The sequence below is a fragment of the Glycine max genome, chromosome 10 (assembly GCF_000004515.6).
Source record: "Glycine max cultivar Williams 82 chromosome 10, Glycine_max_v4.0, whole genome shotgun sequence".
Lineage (NCBI taxonomy): Eukaryota > Viridiplantae > Streptophyta > Magnoliopsida > Fabales > Fabaceae > Glycine > Glycine max.
The window spans coordinates 45,260,976-45,281,623 of record NC_038246.2 but is presented as its reverse complement, the minus strand read 5'-3'; the positions used below and the strand labels follow the sequence as shown (position 1 = coordinate 45,281,623).

General features: G+C 32.2%; 3 protein-coding genes across 3 annotated transcripts; 2 read left to right on the top strand and 1 right to left on the bottom strand.

Annotated features, from left to right (window-relative positions):
* The first annotated feature begins 8,851 nt into the window (after nt 1–8,851).
* LOC100819611 (LRR receptor-like serine/threonine-protein kinase RGI5) lies at nt 8,852–13,218 on the top strand. Its single transcript, XM_003535510.5, has 2 exons — nt 8,852–12,397; nt 12,594–13,218. The coding sequence occupies exons 1-2, from the start codon at nt 9,535–9,537 to the stop codon at nt 12,974–12,976; spliced, it is 3,246 nt and encodes a 1,081-aa protein (XP_003535558.1). The 5' UTR covers nt 8,852–9,534; the 3' UTR covers nt 12,977–13,218.
* A 3,648-nt stretch (nt 13,219–16,866) lies between these two features.
* On the bottom strand, nt 16,867–17,731 carry LOC100797945 (uncharacterized). Its single transcript, XM_003536354.5, has one exon. The coding sequence runs from the start codon at nt 17,564–17,566 to the stop codon at nt 17,105–17,107; it is 462 nt and encodes a 153-aa protein (XP_003536402.1). The 5' UTR covers nt 17,567–17,731; the 3' UTR covers nt 16,867–17,104.
* Nucleotides 17,732–18,592: 861 nt separating this feature from the next.
* LOC102670462 (F-box/kelch-repeat protein At3g23880) lies at nt 18,593–19,732 on the top strand. The gene has a single exon (XM_006589414.4). The coding sequence runs from the start codon at nt 18,593–18,595 to the stop codon at nt 19,730–19,732; it is 1,140 nt and encodes a 379-aa protein (XP_006589477.3).
* The last annotated feature ends 916 nt before the right edge of the window (nt 19,733–20,648 follow it).

Genomic DNA, 20,648 nt, shown 5'->3' with positions numbered 1-20,648 from the left:
TGGGTGTGCATAGAGAAATAAATAAAATATATTTTTTGACATGTAAGAATTAAACACAATACCAAATAATTTATAACAGTACACATTTTGTTCAACAAATTAAACTAAACCTTTTGCTAAGAAATAAAATCGTGAAACAAAAGTTGGATACTTTGTCCTGTTAAAATGAATACACAAACAACACTTAGCTGAGTTAGCTCAACAAAATGGTGACATGATTATTTTTATAATACTATTTAAAATAAATACATGTGTCAAAATAATCAAATTCATTTGTCAATTTAATAATAAATAATAATGTTAACTCATATTAATAAAAAAAAACGTCTAACATTCATCCAAAATCTTAAGTATTAAGGTGGATATTGAAGTTTGAATTTTGATGTAGACAAATAAGACTGAAAAATACATTGTGACGTGTCTTATTCAGCGTTTTGTTAATGGTTAATTTTTTTTATAATATTGTGTCTTTATATTTCTATTTTGTTATTGTATTTTTATATGCTAAAATTTATATATTATTATGTATCGACGTTTATGTTAATTTTTTTAATTCATTTTGTTTTTTTACTTATTGTTCCGTTTAATTTATTTGTTGATCGCTTATATGACTCTAAAAATAATAAATAAAAAGAAATTAATTATTTTGATTACTTTTTTTAAATGGGCTCAAGGGAGACAAATTAGTTATATTTATTACTTTCAATCTTAATATATATATATATATATATATATATATATATAATATTCTTCCAATTGAAAGTATGTATTCTATAAACTATCTCATTTAAATTGAGATTTTTTTGGAAAAAAAATAACAAATAACACTACAAATCCAACAACTACAAAATCATCTCTACATTTCACTATATCAGTTAACTTTTAACTTTTATATATATATATATATATATATATATATATATATATATATATATATATATATTCATCAATTGCAATGCATCCAATCCATATAAAGTCCAAGCCATTGGACATGCTCAATAGTAGGATCTCCATCACACAAAAATTGTTGTCACCATATGGATTGAAAAATAGAAAATAACACTAAGCATCAAGTATTTTTTTGGGAAGGTAAGCACCATTATATATGCACATTTCCTGAATTTTGTCATATACATTGTTCATTATTTAACAAAAAAAAAATCAGAGTTTTTATGGATCAAAAAAGTTTATTTCAAATTAAATGTTAACAATGAAAAAAGTCAAAAAATTAGAGATTTCAAACTTGAAAAACAAATTTGATTGTTATGATTTAGTAATATATTAAAAAAATATTGATTAATATGAAGATAGGCCATAAGGTTGATAAGATAAAATAAAATAGATGAAGAAAAACATAAAATATTATAATAGACGATGAAGAAAAATGTAACAAAAATAGAGGAAGAAAAACATAAAATATTATAATAAATGATAAAGAAAAGGATAACAAAAATAGATGGAGAACAAAAAAAAATCAGAATTTTTTTATGTGACAAAAAAAAGTTGATTTCAAATTAAAATGAGGGTAAACTGAGGATTTCAAATTGAAATTGAAATTATATTTTAAAAAATAAAGGAAACTAAGATTTTCAAATTCAAAAAATAATTTTAATTGTTATGAGTTAATAATATATTTTAAAACAACATTGACCAATAGAGGAATGACACTAGATCATGATGTTAGTGATAGAAACGATTAGAGATATAATAATAAATGTATTGAATAAATTGTGCTGAGTAAAAAGATAACAAAATAGACGAAGAAGAAAAATATATATGAGCAAAATAATTTATAAACGATAAAAAAGAGTGAAAACATGGGAATTATATATATATATATATATATATATATATATATATATATATATATATATATATATGGAGAGAGGGAGAGAGAGAGAGAGAAAATAAGATTAAAAAAAAAACATAACAGTGTAGATGAAGAAGAAAAAGAAGAAGAAGAAGAAATAGATGAATAGGGAAAAACATGTAAAAACAATAGTCAATACTTCCTTCTTGCTTGAAGTGGAGGTTCTTTTACTAATATAAAAGTTGCTTGAAGTGAATTAAGGTTCTTTTATGTATAAAAAAAATCATTTGCTACTTCCTTCTTGCTTGAATCACAAAGTATTCAATAACAGGCAATCATGGAGGGATCATGGAAGTTTGAGTTGTATCGAATGCGTTGAATTGTTTCCGGCATTCACCAATGCAACACTTGAAAAACATTAAAATAATACTAAAAATGAGTCTTGAATGCATTGTTATAATTGACAATTCTCATCTAAACAAAATGAAATTTCAAACAACATGTAAATCAAATTACAACAAAAAATATAATTATAGAGAAAGTAAAAATATGAAGATGCACAATAAAAGAAAGAGAAATGCAAATAACAGTGAAAGACAAATGAAAAAGGAGAAGAGAGAATGACGTGCAACATAAACAAATTCAAAATAATAATAATAATAATATTGGATAACTTTCTTAAAGAGAGAGTGAATAAAAGTGAGTGAAATAGTTTTCCAAAAAAAGTGAAGAAATTTTTATTTTTTTTTATATTTTTACTGTTGTTTTTATTTATTAAGGGTATAATGGTCTTGTAGAAAGAGAGTCTAAAAATGGTTATCCGACTATATATCACCTTTATTTATTGTTATAGATTTGATATTTTTTTATAAAAAATATCTTTATTTATAAAAAGATTTAAATATGTTTGTTTTCCATGTAAGTTATCATTTTTTTAAAATATTTGGTCTTTATAAATTTATTTTTTAAATTTTAGTCCCTGTTGGATCATTTTTTTTTTAAATTTTGGTTTCTATAAGTCCTTTTGTTCATATAAAGTCCTTGTAAATTAGTATTTTATTTATACTTTTTTTAAAATTTTAATCCCTTAAATATCTCAATTTTTTCATTTATATAGTCTCCATAAATTTATTAAAACCAAAATTTAAAAAGTGTAAGCTTACAGACCAAAACGACACTTAAGCTTATAAAAAAAATGACATATGCTATTTACACCCACCCTTTTTCCTTAAACTGGTACACCCCTTGGAAACCCCATCATTCTCTTTTGTAAACCCCTATCTTTTTTGCACCCATGCTCTTTTTTTACTCCCATCAATTGATATATTAATTTCTCCATACATCTTACTAATATGATATTTCATGTTCATATACAAAAAAATAGAAAAGAAATAAAGTTGTGATGAGATAAAACAAAATAAAACAATAAAGGAAATGAATTTAATGATAAGCATACCTTGAAACCTAGTTCATGTAAAGGAAAATGCACAATGTTACATTTAATATTAAAGGAAAATGCAATATTATGCAATGAATATGGTTGAAGATGAGATTCAAAATTAGGATTCAAAAACAACAAAGATGAGATGAATATAAGATTTTAGATGAGGTTTGAAATTAAAGGTTTATAAAATGATAAAGATGAGATGAAAATAAGATTTTAAAGACTAGGAAACATAGGGGGTGTAAGATATGGGTTTAGAAGGATAAATATGGTAGAAAAAAAATATAAAAAGGGGGAGGGGGTGTAAATTGCAAGTGCCAAAAAAATTGTCTTTGTAATCCTTGGGTGTGGTGGGCCTGATGGGCCCATTGGTATTTGCCAATGAAGCTTAAGCCTGTGAGGTTTGACCCAAAGAAACGTGAGGCAAAACCGGAATAGAACTCGACCTGGTTGCCTCACAGAGTGACAAGTCAGAGAAAAAAAAAAATCTCGACCTGGCTGGTTGTCACAATAGAAAGCAGTAGATTTTTTCACCATGACTGCACACGATGAGTCGCATAACTATGGTAAAGAAAACCATGTATGCCACGATGGAAAACTGACAAGAGGAGAAAGCACTTTAGGATAATATAGATGTTAGACTAAAATATATTTCGATGCTTTATTTTGTTGTAAAAACTCGTTTTGGTTCCTAAACTTAAATTTTGAGTTAATGTTTTTTTTTTTAAATAGTCAGCGTTTTCGGTTTTGAGTTATGATTTTAAACTTTTTTTTTTTGTCTTATTCAAAATGTTAAACTTGTCACCGTGAAAACTATACAATCCAATAATGTTCGAACAAAAGAATGTTATAATCATAGTGAAAATTTCGTAAAGATCGAGTCTCACAAAAATTGAAAAACTAACAAGTGACTTTGATATTAGATTTTTTAATTTTAAAGTTGCTAATGATATTTATTGTTTACAAGATTTTCATCATGTTTATGATTGTTCTTTGGATTAAACATTAATTAAGTTTTATAATTTCTACGTAGGTAAATCCAAATTATTTGATTTAAGCATTAAATTTTATGATAGAAAATTATTTATTTGTTCCCACTTTTATTATTACTATTATTATTGTTATTTGGATTTTCTTCCTATTGCAAAACTTTTATATAACATCCTGTTAAGTGTTTTCTTTTAATCACTGCTAAACTTTCACATCGTGTCCTAATAGTCCAAACCTAAAAATGGCTTTAGGTTTTCCTCTTTGAATTTATGCCCTTTTTATTTATTTATATGGCATGCCCTTTTCTTTTTATCTTGGTAATAAAATTGAATTAGAAAAGTATATGGGTTGATCGGAGAGTAAGAAATTGTTGAAGTTGCTCATGCGAGTCATGCCCACCCATCACAAAACATTGGGTCCATAGAATTACTGGCAGCAGAAGTTACACATGTGTATTGTGTTGGAGTAGGCTTTTACTTTATGCACTTCTTCTTCTTAATTTATTTATTTTTATTTCTGCACCTCACCCTATTTTGGAATGATCAGAAGAATATCCTACTTGGAAATAGATATTCGAATACGTATCCAGATTATTTATCTCTATTCCGGTGATTAAGGTGGATATCCGTATCTGAAAATTAACCATTCGCTTTTTCAATCTTCTAGGACCAAATAACTCAATTTTCTTCCTTGGATTTTCTGTTATTAAAAAAAAAAACATTTTCATATTTTTTGAGTTTTTTAAAATAATTTTTAGCTCGTCCAGATGGTTCCTTGAAAAAAACACTAAACAAAGTTCGATCGGATCCCATCATATAATGCTTCCACTTTAAATCTATACTTATTGCAAATTAGTCAAAGTTCCCCCTTCAATGGCTATCAATATTGGTTACAATTTTTTAATCACTTCAAGTCCTCTTTAATCAGTACTACAAGACTAATCCTAATTAGATGACATGAAGTTTGATCGGAAGTTATATGATTTATCTTCATGAAGTACATATCATATCTTTTTTTTTTTTTAAAGTCATATATTTTTGCAATTGTATTGTATGTCTTAAGACATGCAAGATCATCATGAAACCCAAAAGTATTTAAAAGCTAAAAAAGTCTTCGCAACACGCGTGTGAATTGTTTCTCCGGCCACTAGCCGCTTGGATTTATTAAGATACTACCACTATGGCTTAAGTCCATCTCCTTTGTCCTCTTCATTTAGAATTTATTTACTATTTGTATTAAGAATGACAATCCCATATTTAAACGGCAACAATATATAGACAAAAGTTAATTCAGTAATAAAAGAATTGATCCTAAAAGAATATTTTAGAGTGATCATATTGGCACCCCTATTTATATCTTAGCATTGTAGGGTTTGGGGCTCTATGAACTTAACTATGATTAGAATACAAGCTTATAAGCATTCAAAATCATTTTTTGTACCTCACCATAGGATTTCTGGTAACATACACCATACTAGTAGCAGGTGCTACACAGCGCATATATGCCAATTTCCTTAGTTTTCTTTTGACCCTTAATATATATATATATATATATATATATATATGAAAAGGAGGCTAATAAGCCATTCCATATTAACATAACGTGGGTGTGTGAACTTTTGACCCTTAATATATGAACTATGAAGTAGCTAGGACCCCGGAAAACAAGGGAATCCTGTACACTCTGAATACCCCACTGCTTCATTCTTTAGGGTTTTTATGTATTTATTAGTTATTACATTTATGTGCACTGCTTAGTATAAAGATGCTTATTATATACTTGAATGGATAAAAATTTAAACTTGTACACTAAAACAAAGCACCTATTTTTTAATACAAAGCTAAAAAAATAATAGATACATGTTCCCGGTGTAGTTCACTGCAGAGTGCAGAGGCCTAGGTTTGTCTTTGATTGCTTTTGAGTTCAGCTTCTTATCTTAATGGATTCACCATGTCCTATCAGGATATGCCACATATAATTTAACATTTTTTTATCAGACAAGAGCCATAATATCCCCCATAACTATCATAATGGAATTCAATTAAAAAAATTATATTGTAAACAATTTTTTGTATACATAATAGTTAATTAATACTACCGTGTTGTACATGTAGCGGCGCATTAAAGTAAACTTCGATTTTTTTTTCAAGTGATTCTTTGCTACTAGAACTGCCTAGTTGCATGGTCAAATTATTTTCCCCCCTAAATTATTTATGGTTTTTGAGCATCGTTATTTAATTTGGTGTAGCCCCAAAAAGGGGAAAAGAAGGTGATACGTGTATTCTTTTTAGAGAGGACGTGTATTCTTTAGTTTGATCATATATGAGATGTAATTATGATATACGTAAAATGTGAAGATCTTGGTTTACACTATACGTTACAGGATGGACACTCACAATAACAAAACAAATTTTCACGAATAACTATACCATTTTGTTAGCTAACAAGGGATGTAATTGAGTTAGTTAAGTGCATAAGTGTTATAGATTTGATCGTCTTCAATTCTTTTGAATAAAAACATTACCATTTTGCTAGGTAGCTAATTGAGACCAACCCACACACCATTGAGTCAATATTAAACTTTTACCTTAAGAAATGTAAAACGCCACTTCAATAACCTTTATATGTAATGTCTTTCTTGTGGAGAATATGGTCGTCTCATCTGACATTTATGTTGCAAGTTTTTAGGACTATTTTTTCAACTGTTTTTTTAACATACACTTAGATTCAATTTTTGGCATGTATATAATTACCAAAGAAAAAGATCAACCTTAACTCCATTTTAGGTGATTCGACGAAGAGAAGAGAAGGATAAAAAGAAATAGAAAATATAAATATAAAAGTGATACTTGTGATAAGTAATTTAATGAAAAAAAGAAAGATAAAAAGAAAATAATATGGAAACAGGACAAAAAGAAAAAATAAATGTAAAATTATATTTTTAATTACAAATTATTAAAGTCTAAATTACTATTAGTCAAATTAGAAAATTTGTAGAGCAGGAATAGTCAAATTTGTAAAATTTCCATTATTCAACGGTACATAAACAAACTTATATGATTCTATTTGTAATATTTATTTATCAATATCTCATTGGTTCATAAAGAAACTTGTTTGATACAACTTTCACCTGATTTATCAACTAGTCATTCATTTTGTACATACAGTTGATCAGAACATTTTTCCAATAAAAATTAAAATCTTAATTTACCATATTGCCCAAAATTAGCACTTCCACTGTACTCAACCGTGTTAGTTGTCTAAGAATATCATAGTTACCAATTCCAAAAGGTTCCCAATTCTAAAATTTTGTGACATTTATGAGAAATAAGCCTCGTGCAGCTGAAATGTAAGAACAGTCAAAACCTAAAGCTTAATAAAAACCCTAATCGTTACCTGTGCCCTAATTTATTCCAAAACCTTCTCAGTCATGTGACACAATTTTCTTTTGCTCCACTCCCAAAACAAACCCACCTCCTCCTCCTCGGTAACCAGATCACTCTAACCTTTCTTAATTCAATCTTCAAAACAGTAATCACTCACACAGTTAAAAAGTATAAACAAACAACGTAAATCTTAATTACAAATTTTACACTACCAATTTAGCCCCTCCCACGTAGGAATTCCTCTATTACTACGCTACCTTACACACAATGTCCTTTTAAAATAACAACTACTACTACTTGCTTAAAACCAAGGCCACGTTTAATGATGCTTAGTTTATGCAAGAAAAAGACATTGAAATTATTTTGCTTACTCTACCCTTTTAACCTTTCACAATCTCCCAGGCTACCTCACTCCTTATATTATCATCAAAGTGCTCTTTCTGTTCCCAAGAAGGAAATCTTACTGTGTGTGCCATGCCAACTCCATGGACACATTTGCACAAAAACACACAGCTCTGAATCTCTTGCGTTGTCCCAATTGGAGCCCTTACCACCAGGATTGAGATAGAGGGAACTTATCCACAAATACCTAATTTTGCCACATTGATGCAAGTACTACTGTTTTGCATTTCATAGGACCTTGATAAATTCATGCAGGTCTACAAAAGGAAACTTTGTCTTTTTAGGCATATATTTGTGAGGATTGATATTCACACCAACGTTGCTCTCACATAGTCACAAGCCTCACAAGTCACACATTTTTACTCATCAATATACATCACTTTATTTTCACTCTATAATTTTTTTAATTGCCCTCCTGTGAGTACTGAAAAAATGTTTAGGTCCTATGCCTAAAAAACCTCAAATACCTTTGGTTAGATAATTTTTTTTAAGTTATTGATATGTAACTTATTGACAATTTGATGGTATATCAAAATTAAACTTAAAGATATTTGGCATGCAGTTTTATCAATTAAATTAGTAGTATCATTTACAGGTTATGTGGCTTGCAGAATTCATCAATATGGCGTGAGAATTTTGGTCTGTTTGATAAGTCAGTCACTACAGCAGGTACAAGAACAAACATGGAAGCCCCACTTCTCCCTAAATAGTAAGATAATGAAAGGGTAAGGGAGAGTGTCAGTGAGTTATAGGAGGAACAATTTGATTTTTGTAAACTGTCAACATTGTCCCAATTCATTAATTCCCTATACTAAATAATGGAGGTTAATTTGGTACATGTACACAACAACGAATACTGCCAAAGCAATGAAATACTAAAAACTAGACTAACTATTTAAAATGTAAAAAAGATACTGGGAGGGGAGGTTTTCAAAGTGCATTGAACTAAAAAAAGCTCAGTCACCGCACTACTAACACCGTTGAAGTAAACTCCTTTGTTATTATTACCTGTAAGCAGTCACGCGAATCATGGAAACCAACAATGGTGCATGCACCACAAGTGCCAGAACTTAGATTGCTATGCCACCATTAGCATAACACCAAAAGTACTGGAACAGCAGCAGCATAGTAAGCATCATCAGAAGCTTGGATTTGGTTTTCTACCATTTGGTGGCAGAGAGAGTAGAGCTACTTTTTGGTAAGAGAGACATAAGTTGCACTCTTCATTCTTCATCTCAGCTTGTGATCTTCCTTCTTAAAGATACGTGATACAGTCTCTTTTGTTTCACATGCTAGTATTGAAAACGTTAGTGTGAAACTTAAGCAATAGAGACACTCCTTCACATGCACTTGGTCTCCTAGAGTGGACTTTCTTCACCAATCACCACCATCTTCAATAGCTGAAAGAAAGATTGACATAGACACATAGTGACCCTATAATCATCAACACACCATTAGACCAAGTTCTTAATCTCCAAAACCAAGCCATATTTTCAGTCCTAATGGAAAACATTGTTCCCCATAGTAGTGTTACCACTTTGTTATTTTCCTTGCTATTCTTCTGCCTCACCCTGACAACAAAGATAGGAGTCACTTGTCTCTCCCCTGATGGACAAGCCCTTCTTTCTCTTCTGCCTGCTGCAAAATCATCATCACCTTCCGTTCTCTCCTCATGGAACCCTTCAAGCTCAACACCTTGTTCATGGAAAGGCATCACTTGCTCCCCACAAGGTAGAGTCATCTCCCTCTCTATTCCAGACACTTTTCTCAACCTCTCCTCTTTACCTCCTCAGCTCTCCTCTTTATCAATGCTTCAACTTCTCAATCTCTCTTCCACCAATGTCTCTGGCTCCATTCCACCCTCTTTTGGTCAACTCTCTCATCTTCAGCTTCTTGATCTATCCTCAAACTCTCTCACTGGTTCCATACCTGCTGAACTTGGAAGGCTCTCTTCTCTTCAATTCCTTTACTTGAACTCTAACAGATTGACAGGAAGCATTCCTCAACACCTTTCCAATCTAACTTCACTTGAAGTTCTTTGCCTCCAAGACAATCTTCTCAACGGTTCAATCCCATCACAGTTAGGCTCTTTGACATCTCTGCAGCAGTTTCGGATAGGGGGCAACCCATATCTCAATGGAGAAATCCCCTCACAGTTAGGCCTACTCACCAACCTTACCACTTTTGGTGCAGCTGCCACTGGACTTTCTGGTGCCATTCCCTCTACATTTGGTAACTTGATAAACCTACAAACTCTTGCACTTTATGATACTGAAATTTCTGGTTCAATACCACCGGAACTCGGGTCGTGTTTGGAGCTGAGAAATCTGTACCTATACATGAACAAGCTCACCGGTTCTATCCCTCCTCAGTTGAGCAAGTTGCAAAAGCTTACTAGCTTGTTACTTTGGGGAAATGCCTTAACTGGTCCAATCCCAGCAGAGGTTTCCAACTGTTCATCGCTTGTTATATTTGATGTCTCTTCTAATGATCTCTCTGGTGAAATACCTGGGGACTTTGGGAAGCTGGTGGTTCTGGAACAGCTTCATCTATCAGACAATTCACTCACAGGTAAAATACCATGGCAGTTGGGCAACTGCACCAGCCTCTCCACTGTTCAGCTTGACAAGAATCAGTTATCAGGTACCATTCCATGGGAGTTAGGCAAATTGAAGGTTCTGCAGAGTTTTTTCTTGTGGGGTAATTTAGTGTCTGGAACCATACCATCCTCTTTTGGAAACTGCACAGAACTATATGCACTTGACCTTTCAAGGAACAAGCTGACAGGTTTTATACCAGAAGAGATTTTCAGCTTGAAGAAGCTGAGTAAGCTTCTGCTTCTGGGAAATTCATTGACAGGAAGGTTGCCATCAAGTGTTGCAAATTGCCAGTCTTTAGTGAGGCTGAGGGTTGGAGAAAACCAGCTTTCGGGGCAGATTCCGAAAGAGATAGGCCAATTGCAGAATCTGGTGTTCCTTGACTTGTACATGAATCGTTTCTCTGGAAGCATACCAGTGGAGATTGCCAATATCACGGTTCTTGAGCTGTTAGATGTGCACAACAACTACCTCACTGGGGAAATTCCATCTGTGGTTGGTGAGCTTGAAAATTTGGAGCAGCTTGATCTCAGTAGAAACAGTTTGACAGGTAAAATTCCTTGGAGCTTTGGAAACTTCAGCTATTTGAACAAGCTCATCCTCAATAACAACTTGCTGACAGGATCAATCCCAAAATCCATTAGAAATTTGCAGAAGTTAACTCTTCTTGATTTGAGTTACAACAGCCTTTCTGGTGGCATACCTCCTGAGATTGGTCATGTTACAAGCTTAACCATCAGTTTGGACTTGAGCTCGAACGCATTTACGGGAGAAATCCCAGATTCAGTGTCTGCTTTGACACAGTTACAATCACTTGATCTTTCTCATAATATGCTTTATGGAGAAATCAAGGTTCTGGGGTCTCTCACGAGTCTCACTTCTCTCAATATCTCCTACAACAACTTCTCAGGTCCTATCCCAGTAACTCCATTCTTCAGAACTTTATCTTCTAATTCATATCTTCAGAACCCCCAGCTTTGTCAGTCCGTGGATGGGACTACATGTTCTTCAAGCATGATTCGAAAAAATGGTTTGAAATCCGCAAAAACCATAGCTTTGGTCACAGTCATTCTAGCCTCGGTTACTATAATTCTCATTTCATCCTGGATTCTAGTAACTCGTAATCACGGATACAGGGTTGAAAAAACACTGGGGGCATCGACTTCCACATCAGGTGCTGAGGATTTCTCTTATCCTTGGACTTTCATCCCATTTCAGAAAATAAACTTCAGCATTGATAATATCTTGGATTGCTTGAGGGATGAAAATGTCATTGGAAAGGGTTGCTCAGGTGTTGTGTACAAGGCTGAGATGCCAAATGGGGAGTTGATAGCAGTGAAGAAGCTATGGAAAGCAAGCAAAGCAGACGAAGCAGTGGATTCTTTTGCTGCAGAGATTCAGATTCTTGGATACATTCGGCACAGGAACATTGTGAGGTTCATAGGTTATTGTTCTAACAGGAGTATTAATCTTCTTCTCTATAACTACATCCCAAACGGTAATCTGCGACAGCTGTTACAAGGGAACAGGAACCTAGACTGGGAAACAAGATACAAGATTGCTGTTGGATCAGCTCAAGGTCTAGCTTACCTTCACCATGATTGTGTCCCTGCAATTCTCCATAGAGATGTGAAATGCAATAACATACTCCTAGACTCCAAATTTGAGGCATATCTGGCCGATTTCGGTCTTGCAAAGCTAATGCATTCACCAAATTATCATCATGCAATGTCCAGAGTTGCTGGTTCCTATGGTTACATTGCCCCAGGCAAGTCCACATGGCTTTCATTACCTTTTTCTTAACCTTATTTAAATTCTTACATCCTTTACATAGTTTACAAAATCATTGCCCTTAAATTTGTTGTTTTAGTTTAGTGACATCCAAAGGAATACTTGGAGATCCATATTTTGTTATTCATTGCAATTGGTTTAAATTCTAACCATGTTTTATTGCACCAATGCAGAATATGGCTACTCCATGAACATAACAGAGAAGAGTGATGTCTATAGTTATGGGGTGGTTTTGCTAGAGATACTAAGCGGGCGTAGTGCTGTTGAATCCCATGTTGGAGATGGTCAACACATAGTGGAGTGGGTGAAGAGGAAGATGGGAAGCTTTGAACCAGCTGTATCAATACTAGACACAAAGCTCCAAGGTCTGCCAGATCAAATGGTGCAAGAGATGCTTCAAACACTTGGCATTGCTATGTTTTGTGTGAACTCTTCCCCGGCAGAGCGCCCAACGATGAAGGAAGTGGTTGCACTACTAATGGAGGTCAAGAGCCAGCCTGAGGAGATGGGCAAGACCTCTCAACCTCTAATAAAACAGTCCTCAAATCAAAGCTGATTCCTCCACTCTTCTTTCTTTTTTCATTATTTCTTTTACTTCCAAATTCTAATGATTAGTGATTGATTTTCATCTTTTCCAAGATGAAAACAAGGATGCTGCTAATGTGGAAACATGAGATGAGAGTAGGAGCTAGAGAGGAACTGATGTTTCATTCAAACGGCTATTGTTGTACAGTTTTAGAAATACAGATATTGTCAGTTATCTGCATTATGAGATTGTGATAGTAATATTTGTGTTTCGCCACCATCTACTATTGAGTAACTATGCTTTTTCATGCCATCTTTTCAAGTTGCTAATCCATGTTATTATAAGATTTGCTCAATCCTAAATAGTTTGCCTTAATGGACTTCACATGTACCGAAAATTTGTCATATATTCTAGTTGCATGGTACCAGTTTTTCTGCCTGAAATTCTGCTGATAATGATTAGGAAAAACTGAGAAAGGACCTTTTGAATAAATTGATTTTAAGGTAGAAATTTAAAGTAATTTTTTTTAAAATTTTAATAAATTATGACCAAAGATAAAGTTTAAGTAAAAAAAATAAAAATTGTAAGCATCCTTATTCTTGTTGTTCACTTTGGTTATATTCATCACAACTAATTAAAAAACTAGCTGAAAGTTAAAAAGTTAGCTGATAGTTGACATCTGATTGTTGAAAAATTAATTTATTAAATTAGAAGTGTTCGATAAAACTAGTTGTTAAGGTAATCGAAAAGTACAACATAATAAAAAAAATAAGATAATGATTTTTATTTAAAAAAGATAACAAGAAAAATGAATAAATATATCAAGGATAAAAGTGAAAGAAAATATAAAAAGTTAGAAACTATTAACTAATATTTTAAAAAAATGCTACTTCAAGTAGCGTTTTAAAAAACACTACGAAGCAATTAAAAAAAACTTGCTTACTCAATAGTCAAATAAACTTTTAAGTCAATACAAAAAATTAAAAACTAACTAAAATATCTTTCCACCATAATCTTTATAAAATCATCATGCTAACTTTTTATTTTGTAATATTCACTTTAAGTAAAGAATAACTAAAATGGATTTTTTTTTTACAAAAATTAAGAATTAAAGTAGAAAATTTATAAAGTTAACGCTTACCATCTTAAAAATTACAACAAGGTTTTACTCAGAAAAACTTCTTATTGATTAAAGTGGTGTGTAGCTTAGTTTCCATTAACCACCGTCTCATATTTTTGTTTTTTTTAACCATGAGAATAAAAAATAATGTCAAAGAATTTATAATAATCCTGGCACACTTATTTAACCACTATCTCATGTTCTTTTAGGTAAAGAAAATAAGCATTTGGAGAGTTTTGCTTCCGTAACTGAATCCATCTGGCTCCACTCCTATTTATTTTATTTAAAAAATATTTTAGATCTCATTCTGATTCTACGTAAATAATTTCTTTGGCGACATTAGGTTTCACATCAACAAAAGGGTACAAGAGACTAGAGAGAGCCGAAAGGTGTGTGAGGCTGACCTGACAGGAAAAATACAGAACCTCTATGGCCCGGAAGTTTATTATTGAACAATAATAGTGGCCGTAGACAAAACGCATGCTTTTCTGCAGAGTAAATTAATGTTTTCATCATGCAAAGATTGCTTTTTTTTTTTTTTTTTAAAGTTTACATACATAATGCCATCACACTAAGTTGAATTTCATTCAATTAATACTCAATTTTAAAATATAACTATTTTTATTTAAATTAAATTTAGAGAATACTAAGATCAGAAACTTTATATAAAAATTACTACTACTCCACTGGTGGCTGAACTTAGTGGAAGAGCAAATGATAATTATAAAGACTTCAAGGCTCAAATTAGAAGTGATTTTAGCAAAGTAACATTATATGAAACAAGAAGATATCTCATTGTAAGAGAAGTCTTGATATTTATAGATGAGGGCCATTTACAACAGGTTCAAGGCAATTACCAACCCACATGGACAGTTGCCAATCAAGTGAATCAACCATTGGTTTTGGAGAGTCATACTTCTAGGATCGTGCCTCACTCTGGAACACTAACACTTTCTTCTTCTTCTTCTTTTTTATCATAAATTGTAATAAAATCTTGTTTATTATTTTTTCAATTAATATTGCTAGAAGACATTTAAAGAATGACGTTACTAAAATATATAAAGTGGACTCTGAGGCTTACAGATGCATGAGCCTTATGGAGAGGTTTAGGTGTGGGGGCCAAGATAGCAGTCTGTTGGGAGACAAAAGGAAACAAAGTCATGCTTCCCTCTCCTTCTTCCATGTCTTAGCAGACACTACATTTCCTTCTATACGGCGCTTTGATTTGTCAGACAATGTTCGTCAAAAGGCAGAATAGTCATGTTCATCAGTTTGCTCTCCGAATCCCCCTTCTTTTATTGCATTCATCCCCTCCAAGGACCTCCGACAGTTTGTAGGATAGCAAATTTTGTCAACATTGAAAAAGATGTTGTTTTAGATGTTTCTTCTTCTTCTCTGTTTTCTTATGCTACAACACTGTTATTTCAAATGGTGTGTCTGCTGGTTTCTTTGGATTGTTCTGTAAGAATGTTTTTGGGTTGAGTATCCCTTGTACTCGCTATCCTTTGCCTTTTAAAAAACTTTTACTTTACATTTGTGTTTCTTATATTATCCTTACGAAACCATTTACAACTTCAAAATTTGAAGTTTTAATAAATGGATATATCATGAATAACCTTACTTTTTTTTTTTTTATCGATGATATGGTTGTGAATTTGGTCCGTGATTGTTGAATATTAATCAACTTCCTTCCGAAAAGCTTCCGTTCATATGTGTGAGACTATCTGTTAATTTTCTTGTAAGGGTATTTTTTTAATCTGCTAATGATAAATTTATCATCAAGTAGGCATCTCCTAATTATGCAGAATACCGTGTCTCAATTCTTTAACACGTGTTCCTTCATGTGCCTCTAAATTAACTACAATAATACAGATTTAAGAAAATGGATTCTTACTTGAACATAACACAAGGGATTACATTTCATGTTTTTCTTACCTTTATTATGTGTCAATGGAGCTGCGATAAATACAAAAAGTTCATCTTGATTTTCTCCAGTAGAACAATATTCATTCTTATATTTTCATTTTCAGCTACAAGCATTCCTCTAATATACTAACCATAGAAACAACATCCGAAAGAGTATTCTTGCTTTATGCTAATTATTATCTGTTCAATATGTCAAGGAGGATACAACACGCTTGTGCTTATAACAGAGATATAGTATAAAAGTAATATATCTGAGATACAGGAATTCCTTTGGCCATGAGGCCTATCTGTAGTCAGCAGCTGTAGTTTATTCACTTTATTGCTTTAGGGGTGACAACTCAAGGGAGATTAAGATCTTATGTTAGTCGCACTTTTCTTTCTTTATCATAATATTGTGAGATTAAACCTTACTAAAGTTCTAGAGATATGCGTATAAGGATAGTACCAAACTAACAATTTCTGCATATAAAACTATTTGTTCACTCTCAGTGCCTGGATAACATGGTAATCATCACATTACATCAGTTAAGTAGCAACAAACTAAACAACTACATGCGGCTCGAAAAATGTTTGGCTATCTATTAGTACGTAAAGAGATGTGTTGTTTTCTAAATATGTTCAGTAATCTACATTTAGATATATAGGACAACAAAATATCAAATGTTGACATGTAAGCAGAGTATTCAATTTTTCATCCCACAGCTAAAATAAGTAGAACTATCTCACAGTGGACGAGAGAAATGTAAACAACAATTAGAGTTGTAATTATTAAAATAAGTTTATTGATTGTCAATTTGTTACTTTCAGTTTCCTAATAAGCACCTCAATCAACTAGTTTCCCCTGTCCTCGTCACACTATCAGCAAATCTAAGAATTGGTATAACAACATCCCTTTAATTGAAAACCAATACAACAAATGCAAACCCTGTAACGAGAATACCAAAAGAATAACAGCATCAACATCCCTTTAAATAAAAAGAACCATAGTAGTAGTCACTAGTCAGAGCTCACATATAAGTGACTTAGAGTTGGCTTGGCTTTCAATGCATTTATTCAAAACTATAGCCAATAAAACACCCTAAAGCAATTCTATCAGCCGCACAATCAAGCTCTTACTCATTCAATTGTGCAAGTTCAGCTTTCAATTGTTCAATCTTGAGACCCATAGACCTCTGCAGAGCCCCTCTTTCCCTCTCTGGCAACTTAGCCAACAATCCCTCGAACATGCCCAAAACCTCGTTGACGGCGGCGCGTGCACACTCGGCTTCCTCGTCGAAATAAACGGTATCTTTGGACTCCAACGCCATCTCTATCTCTTCCCTCGCCTCTGCAAACTTGAGGTTGATGGTGTCCACCTCCTTGGTGTGGTCCAACGCGCCAGACCCACCAGCGAAACTTCTCGGATATTGCCGAATCGCGAAGTGGGTGTGAGGGATTGTGGGAAAAGAGTGGAACTTTGAGGTGGACGCGACGTGGGTCGGTGGAGTGAAGGGAGCAACAATTGGGGATTGGTGAAAAGGGCGTCGGGTTCTGAAGAACGCGTTCAAGAGGGAAAGCTTTTCGCGGCGATTCATTCTGTTAGTGTTGTAGTTTGCAGCGGAGCGGCGAGAGGGAGAGACAGAGTGGCTCTTAAACCTCAAGGTCGAAGAACTTCAAGTCACATACGTAGCAACATTAATTCGATTATGATAGAGCATTAGATTAAGGATCCCCTGATTTTTTAGAAGATTAAAATTGAATCATCGTAATAATCGGGTTTGTGTTTACCTTTATGCTAAGTTAAACACTAATTAGAGAACTTTCAAGTTTTTTTTTCTTTAAAAATGATAACTAGTGATTAAGGAATTAAAAAGAAAAAAAATATTAAAAAAGTAAAATTATGTTGTTTATAATTTTTTCTATTAAATTTTTTAACTCCTCTACGATTTTTTAGGATGGATTTTGCGTGAGATTTCACTAAGTAAAAAAGAAGATATTTTAGAGATAAAACGTGAGTTTGTTTAAATTTTTAAAGAAACTTTAAAATAAATTGTTTTGAAAAAAAATCTTTTTTTATTAAGTAGATAAATTTTGTTTTTTGAAAGTAACGGATAAAACTATTTATTTTATTAAAATAAGCATTTTTTAAATAAATTTTAAAAAACTCACCCAAAGTTATAATCAATTAGCTCTTACAAAATTTAAAAAAATGTATTATTTTACTCTTTTTTTTATCTAAACCTAATCATTTAGTTTGTTATTCTGTAAAAAAAAATATTTTGTTATTTTTCTTTTTGGTATTTGTTATCTTTTTTCCATTAGATATATGACTTACACGATTACTTTTCTTTAATCGTCTTCACCAGCTGAAAGCACGTATGAGTATTGCTCCCTCTATCATGAAATCTTTTCTAATCTTATATATTGTTACGATATAAATTGATTGAAATTTAAATTACAAATCTTGATTATAAAACTAATAAATCATTATATTTTTATCTAATCTTTTAAATTTTATAAATCTGAATCCAAACACTCTGGATCATCCAAAATCTTTTGAGGTGAAGAGTGAGGTGATGATGAGCAAGAACACTCACTGCCACAGCGTTTCTACTCAAACGATGCCTGAAACCACCGCCAAGATTCCCAAACTTGTTTCTCCAACCGGCGATGAATACCCTTCGTGCCATTCGTTGGCGGTCTTACCATACGATCTGATATGGGAGATCCTCCTTAGGGTTCCGGTGAGATCCCTTATTCTGTTCAAGTGCGTCTGCAAGTCATGGAAAACCCTAATATCTGATCCCCAATTCGCAAAGGACCACCTTTGCATTTCAACCGCCGATCCAAACATGACTCATCAACGAATAGTCGCCCGCCATCACCGTGATATCCTATCATTCTCGGTGCAATCGCTGCTCCAAAACCCATCAAATCCTGCTAAACCTCATAGCTGGAGGATGAGTCACAAGTACTGCATTGTAGGTTCTTGCAATGGCTTACTTTGTTTGTCTCGTTTTAAACATGGTTATTGCAGATTGAGATTGTGGAACCCTTGCACCGGATTGAAATCCAAAAGATTGTCGATCGGCTTTTACCCTGTTGATATCACTTTCCATGGTCTTGGCTATGATCATGTGAATCACAGGTACAAGTTGCTAGCAGGTGTGGTAGATTATTTTGAAACCCAGACCAAAATATATTCCTTTGGTTCGGATTCCTCTACTTTGATTCAGAATCAGAATTTACCGCGTGAACCCATCAGGATGCAAGGGAAATTTGTGAGTGGCACTCTAAATTGGATAATTGAGAAAGGTACAAGTGATGATCATCAATGGGTGATTCTTTCCCTTGATATGGTGACGGAGACATTTGGTGAAGTGTTTCTTCCTAAATGCGTCGAGGACAGTGAAAAGATTTGTCATCCCATTCTAGGTGTCTCGCGTGACTGTCTTTTTGTTTGTTTCTTAGATTCGAAGAAAGCTCATTGGAGTGTGTTGATGATGAAGGAGTATGGAGTTCGAGATTCTTGGACTAAATTGTTGATGACCCCTCACATTAGTATCTTCAGAACACAATATTTATATCCCTTGTTTGAGACCTTGCGCATTTCAGAAAATGGGGTTGTTCTCCTGAGAACGCGTACCAATTTACTTCTGTATAATTCCAATGACGGTTGGTTGGTTTATCCTAGGATTAGGCGCAAACTTGGGTTCGACATGCATATTTACCATGAAAGTTTGGTTTCACCAAAGAGTTAAAATCCACATTTGTGGATATTCCATCTTCTTGTGCTTCTACGATATCTGATTAAAACAAGGCTACTGTATGTTTCAGAATTTTTGGGCACTGCATTAATTTGTATAACAGAATATTATTGGGTCACTCACTGCTTATTTAATTGTAATCCTACTGCCTAAGTTTAGTTTTATTTTTTCTTAATTTATAACTTTAAAGTTGTTTTTTTTTTCTTTTTATTTGTTCGACTTTAAAGTTGTAATTTTTTTTTTTTGTTTTTACAGCTCTAAAGTGATAAACTTTTTTCTTATGACTTTATTTATTTTAATTATATGTTATATTATTTTTTATTTGTTATTAGTTTTATTTAACATTTTGTATATATTTTTATATGATTTTATCTAATATGTTATATGTTATTTTATGGTATAATTTTTTTATTATTAACAACAAATAATAATTTAATAATAAAAATAATTTTTAAAATAAAAACAATATAATACATTAACATAAAATAAACAATAAAAAATTAAAGAGAAACATAATAATAATGACATCTTCCTCAACAACAACCATTTTTTAAATATAAGTAATTTAAGTATTTTATATTATTTTTTTCATTTAAAAAAAATCAAATTCCTTAACATTACTAAAAAGTATATATATAATTTTGAATATAGAAAATTTATTAAATAAAACAATATTAGAGAAACATATAAAATATATTAAATAAAATAATATTAAAAAAATATATAACATAGAACATTAAATCAAACTAACAACAAGTAAAAAAATAAGTTAACGTATAACTAAATTAAAACATTTATTTTTATTAATTAATTAAATAAAAAAATTATTGAAATTATTTTGAAAAAAAAAACAAAATAAACTAGAAGTCATAATGTAACATACGACTTCTAATAAAATAAATGGCTTAAA

Bases quoted from the DNA above. Each gene is read 5' to 3' on its own strand.
- LOC100819611 (XM_003535510.5), top strand. From the start codon at position 9,535: ATGGAAAACATTGTTCCCCATAGTAGTGTTACCACTTTGTTATTTTCC. The intron at 12,398-12,593 runs GCAAGTCCACAT...GCACCAATGCAG, and splicing joins CTATGGTTACATTGCCCCAG to AATATGGCTACTCCATGAAC.
- LOC102670462 (XM_006589414.4), top strand. From the start codon at position 18,593: ATGCCTGAAACCACCGCCAAGATTCCCAAACTTGTTTCTCCAACCGGC.
- LOC100797945 (XM_003536354.5), bottom strand. From the start codon at position 17,566: ATGAATCGCCGCGAAAAGCTTTCCCTCTTGAACGCGTTCTTCAGAACC.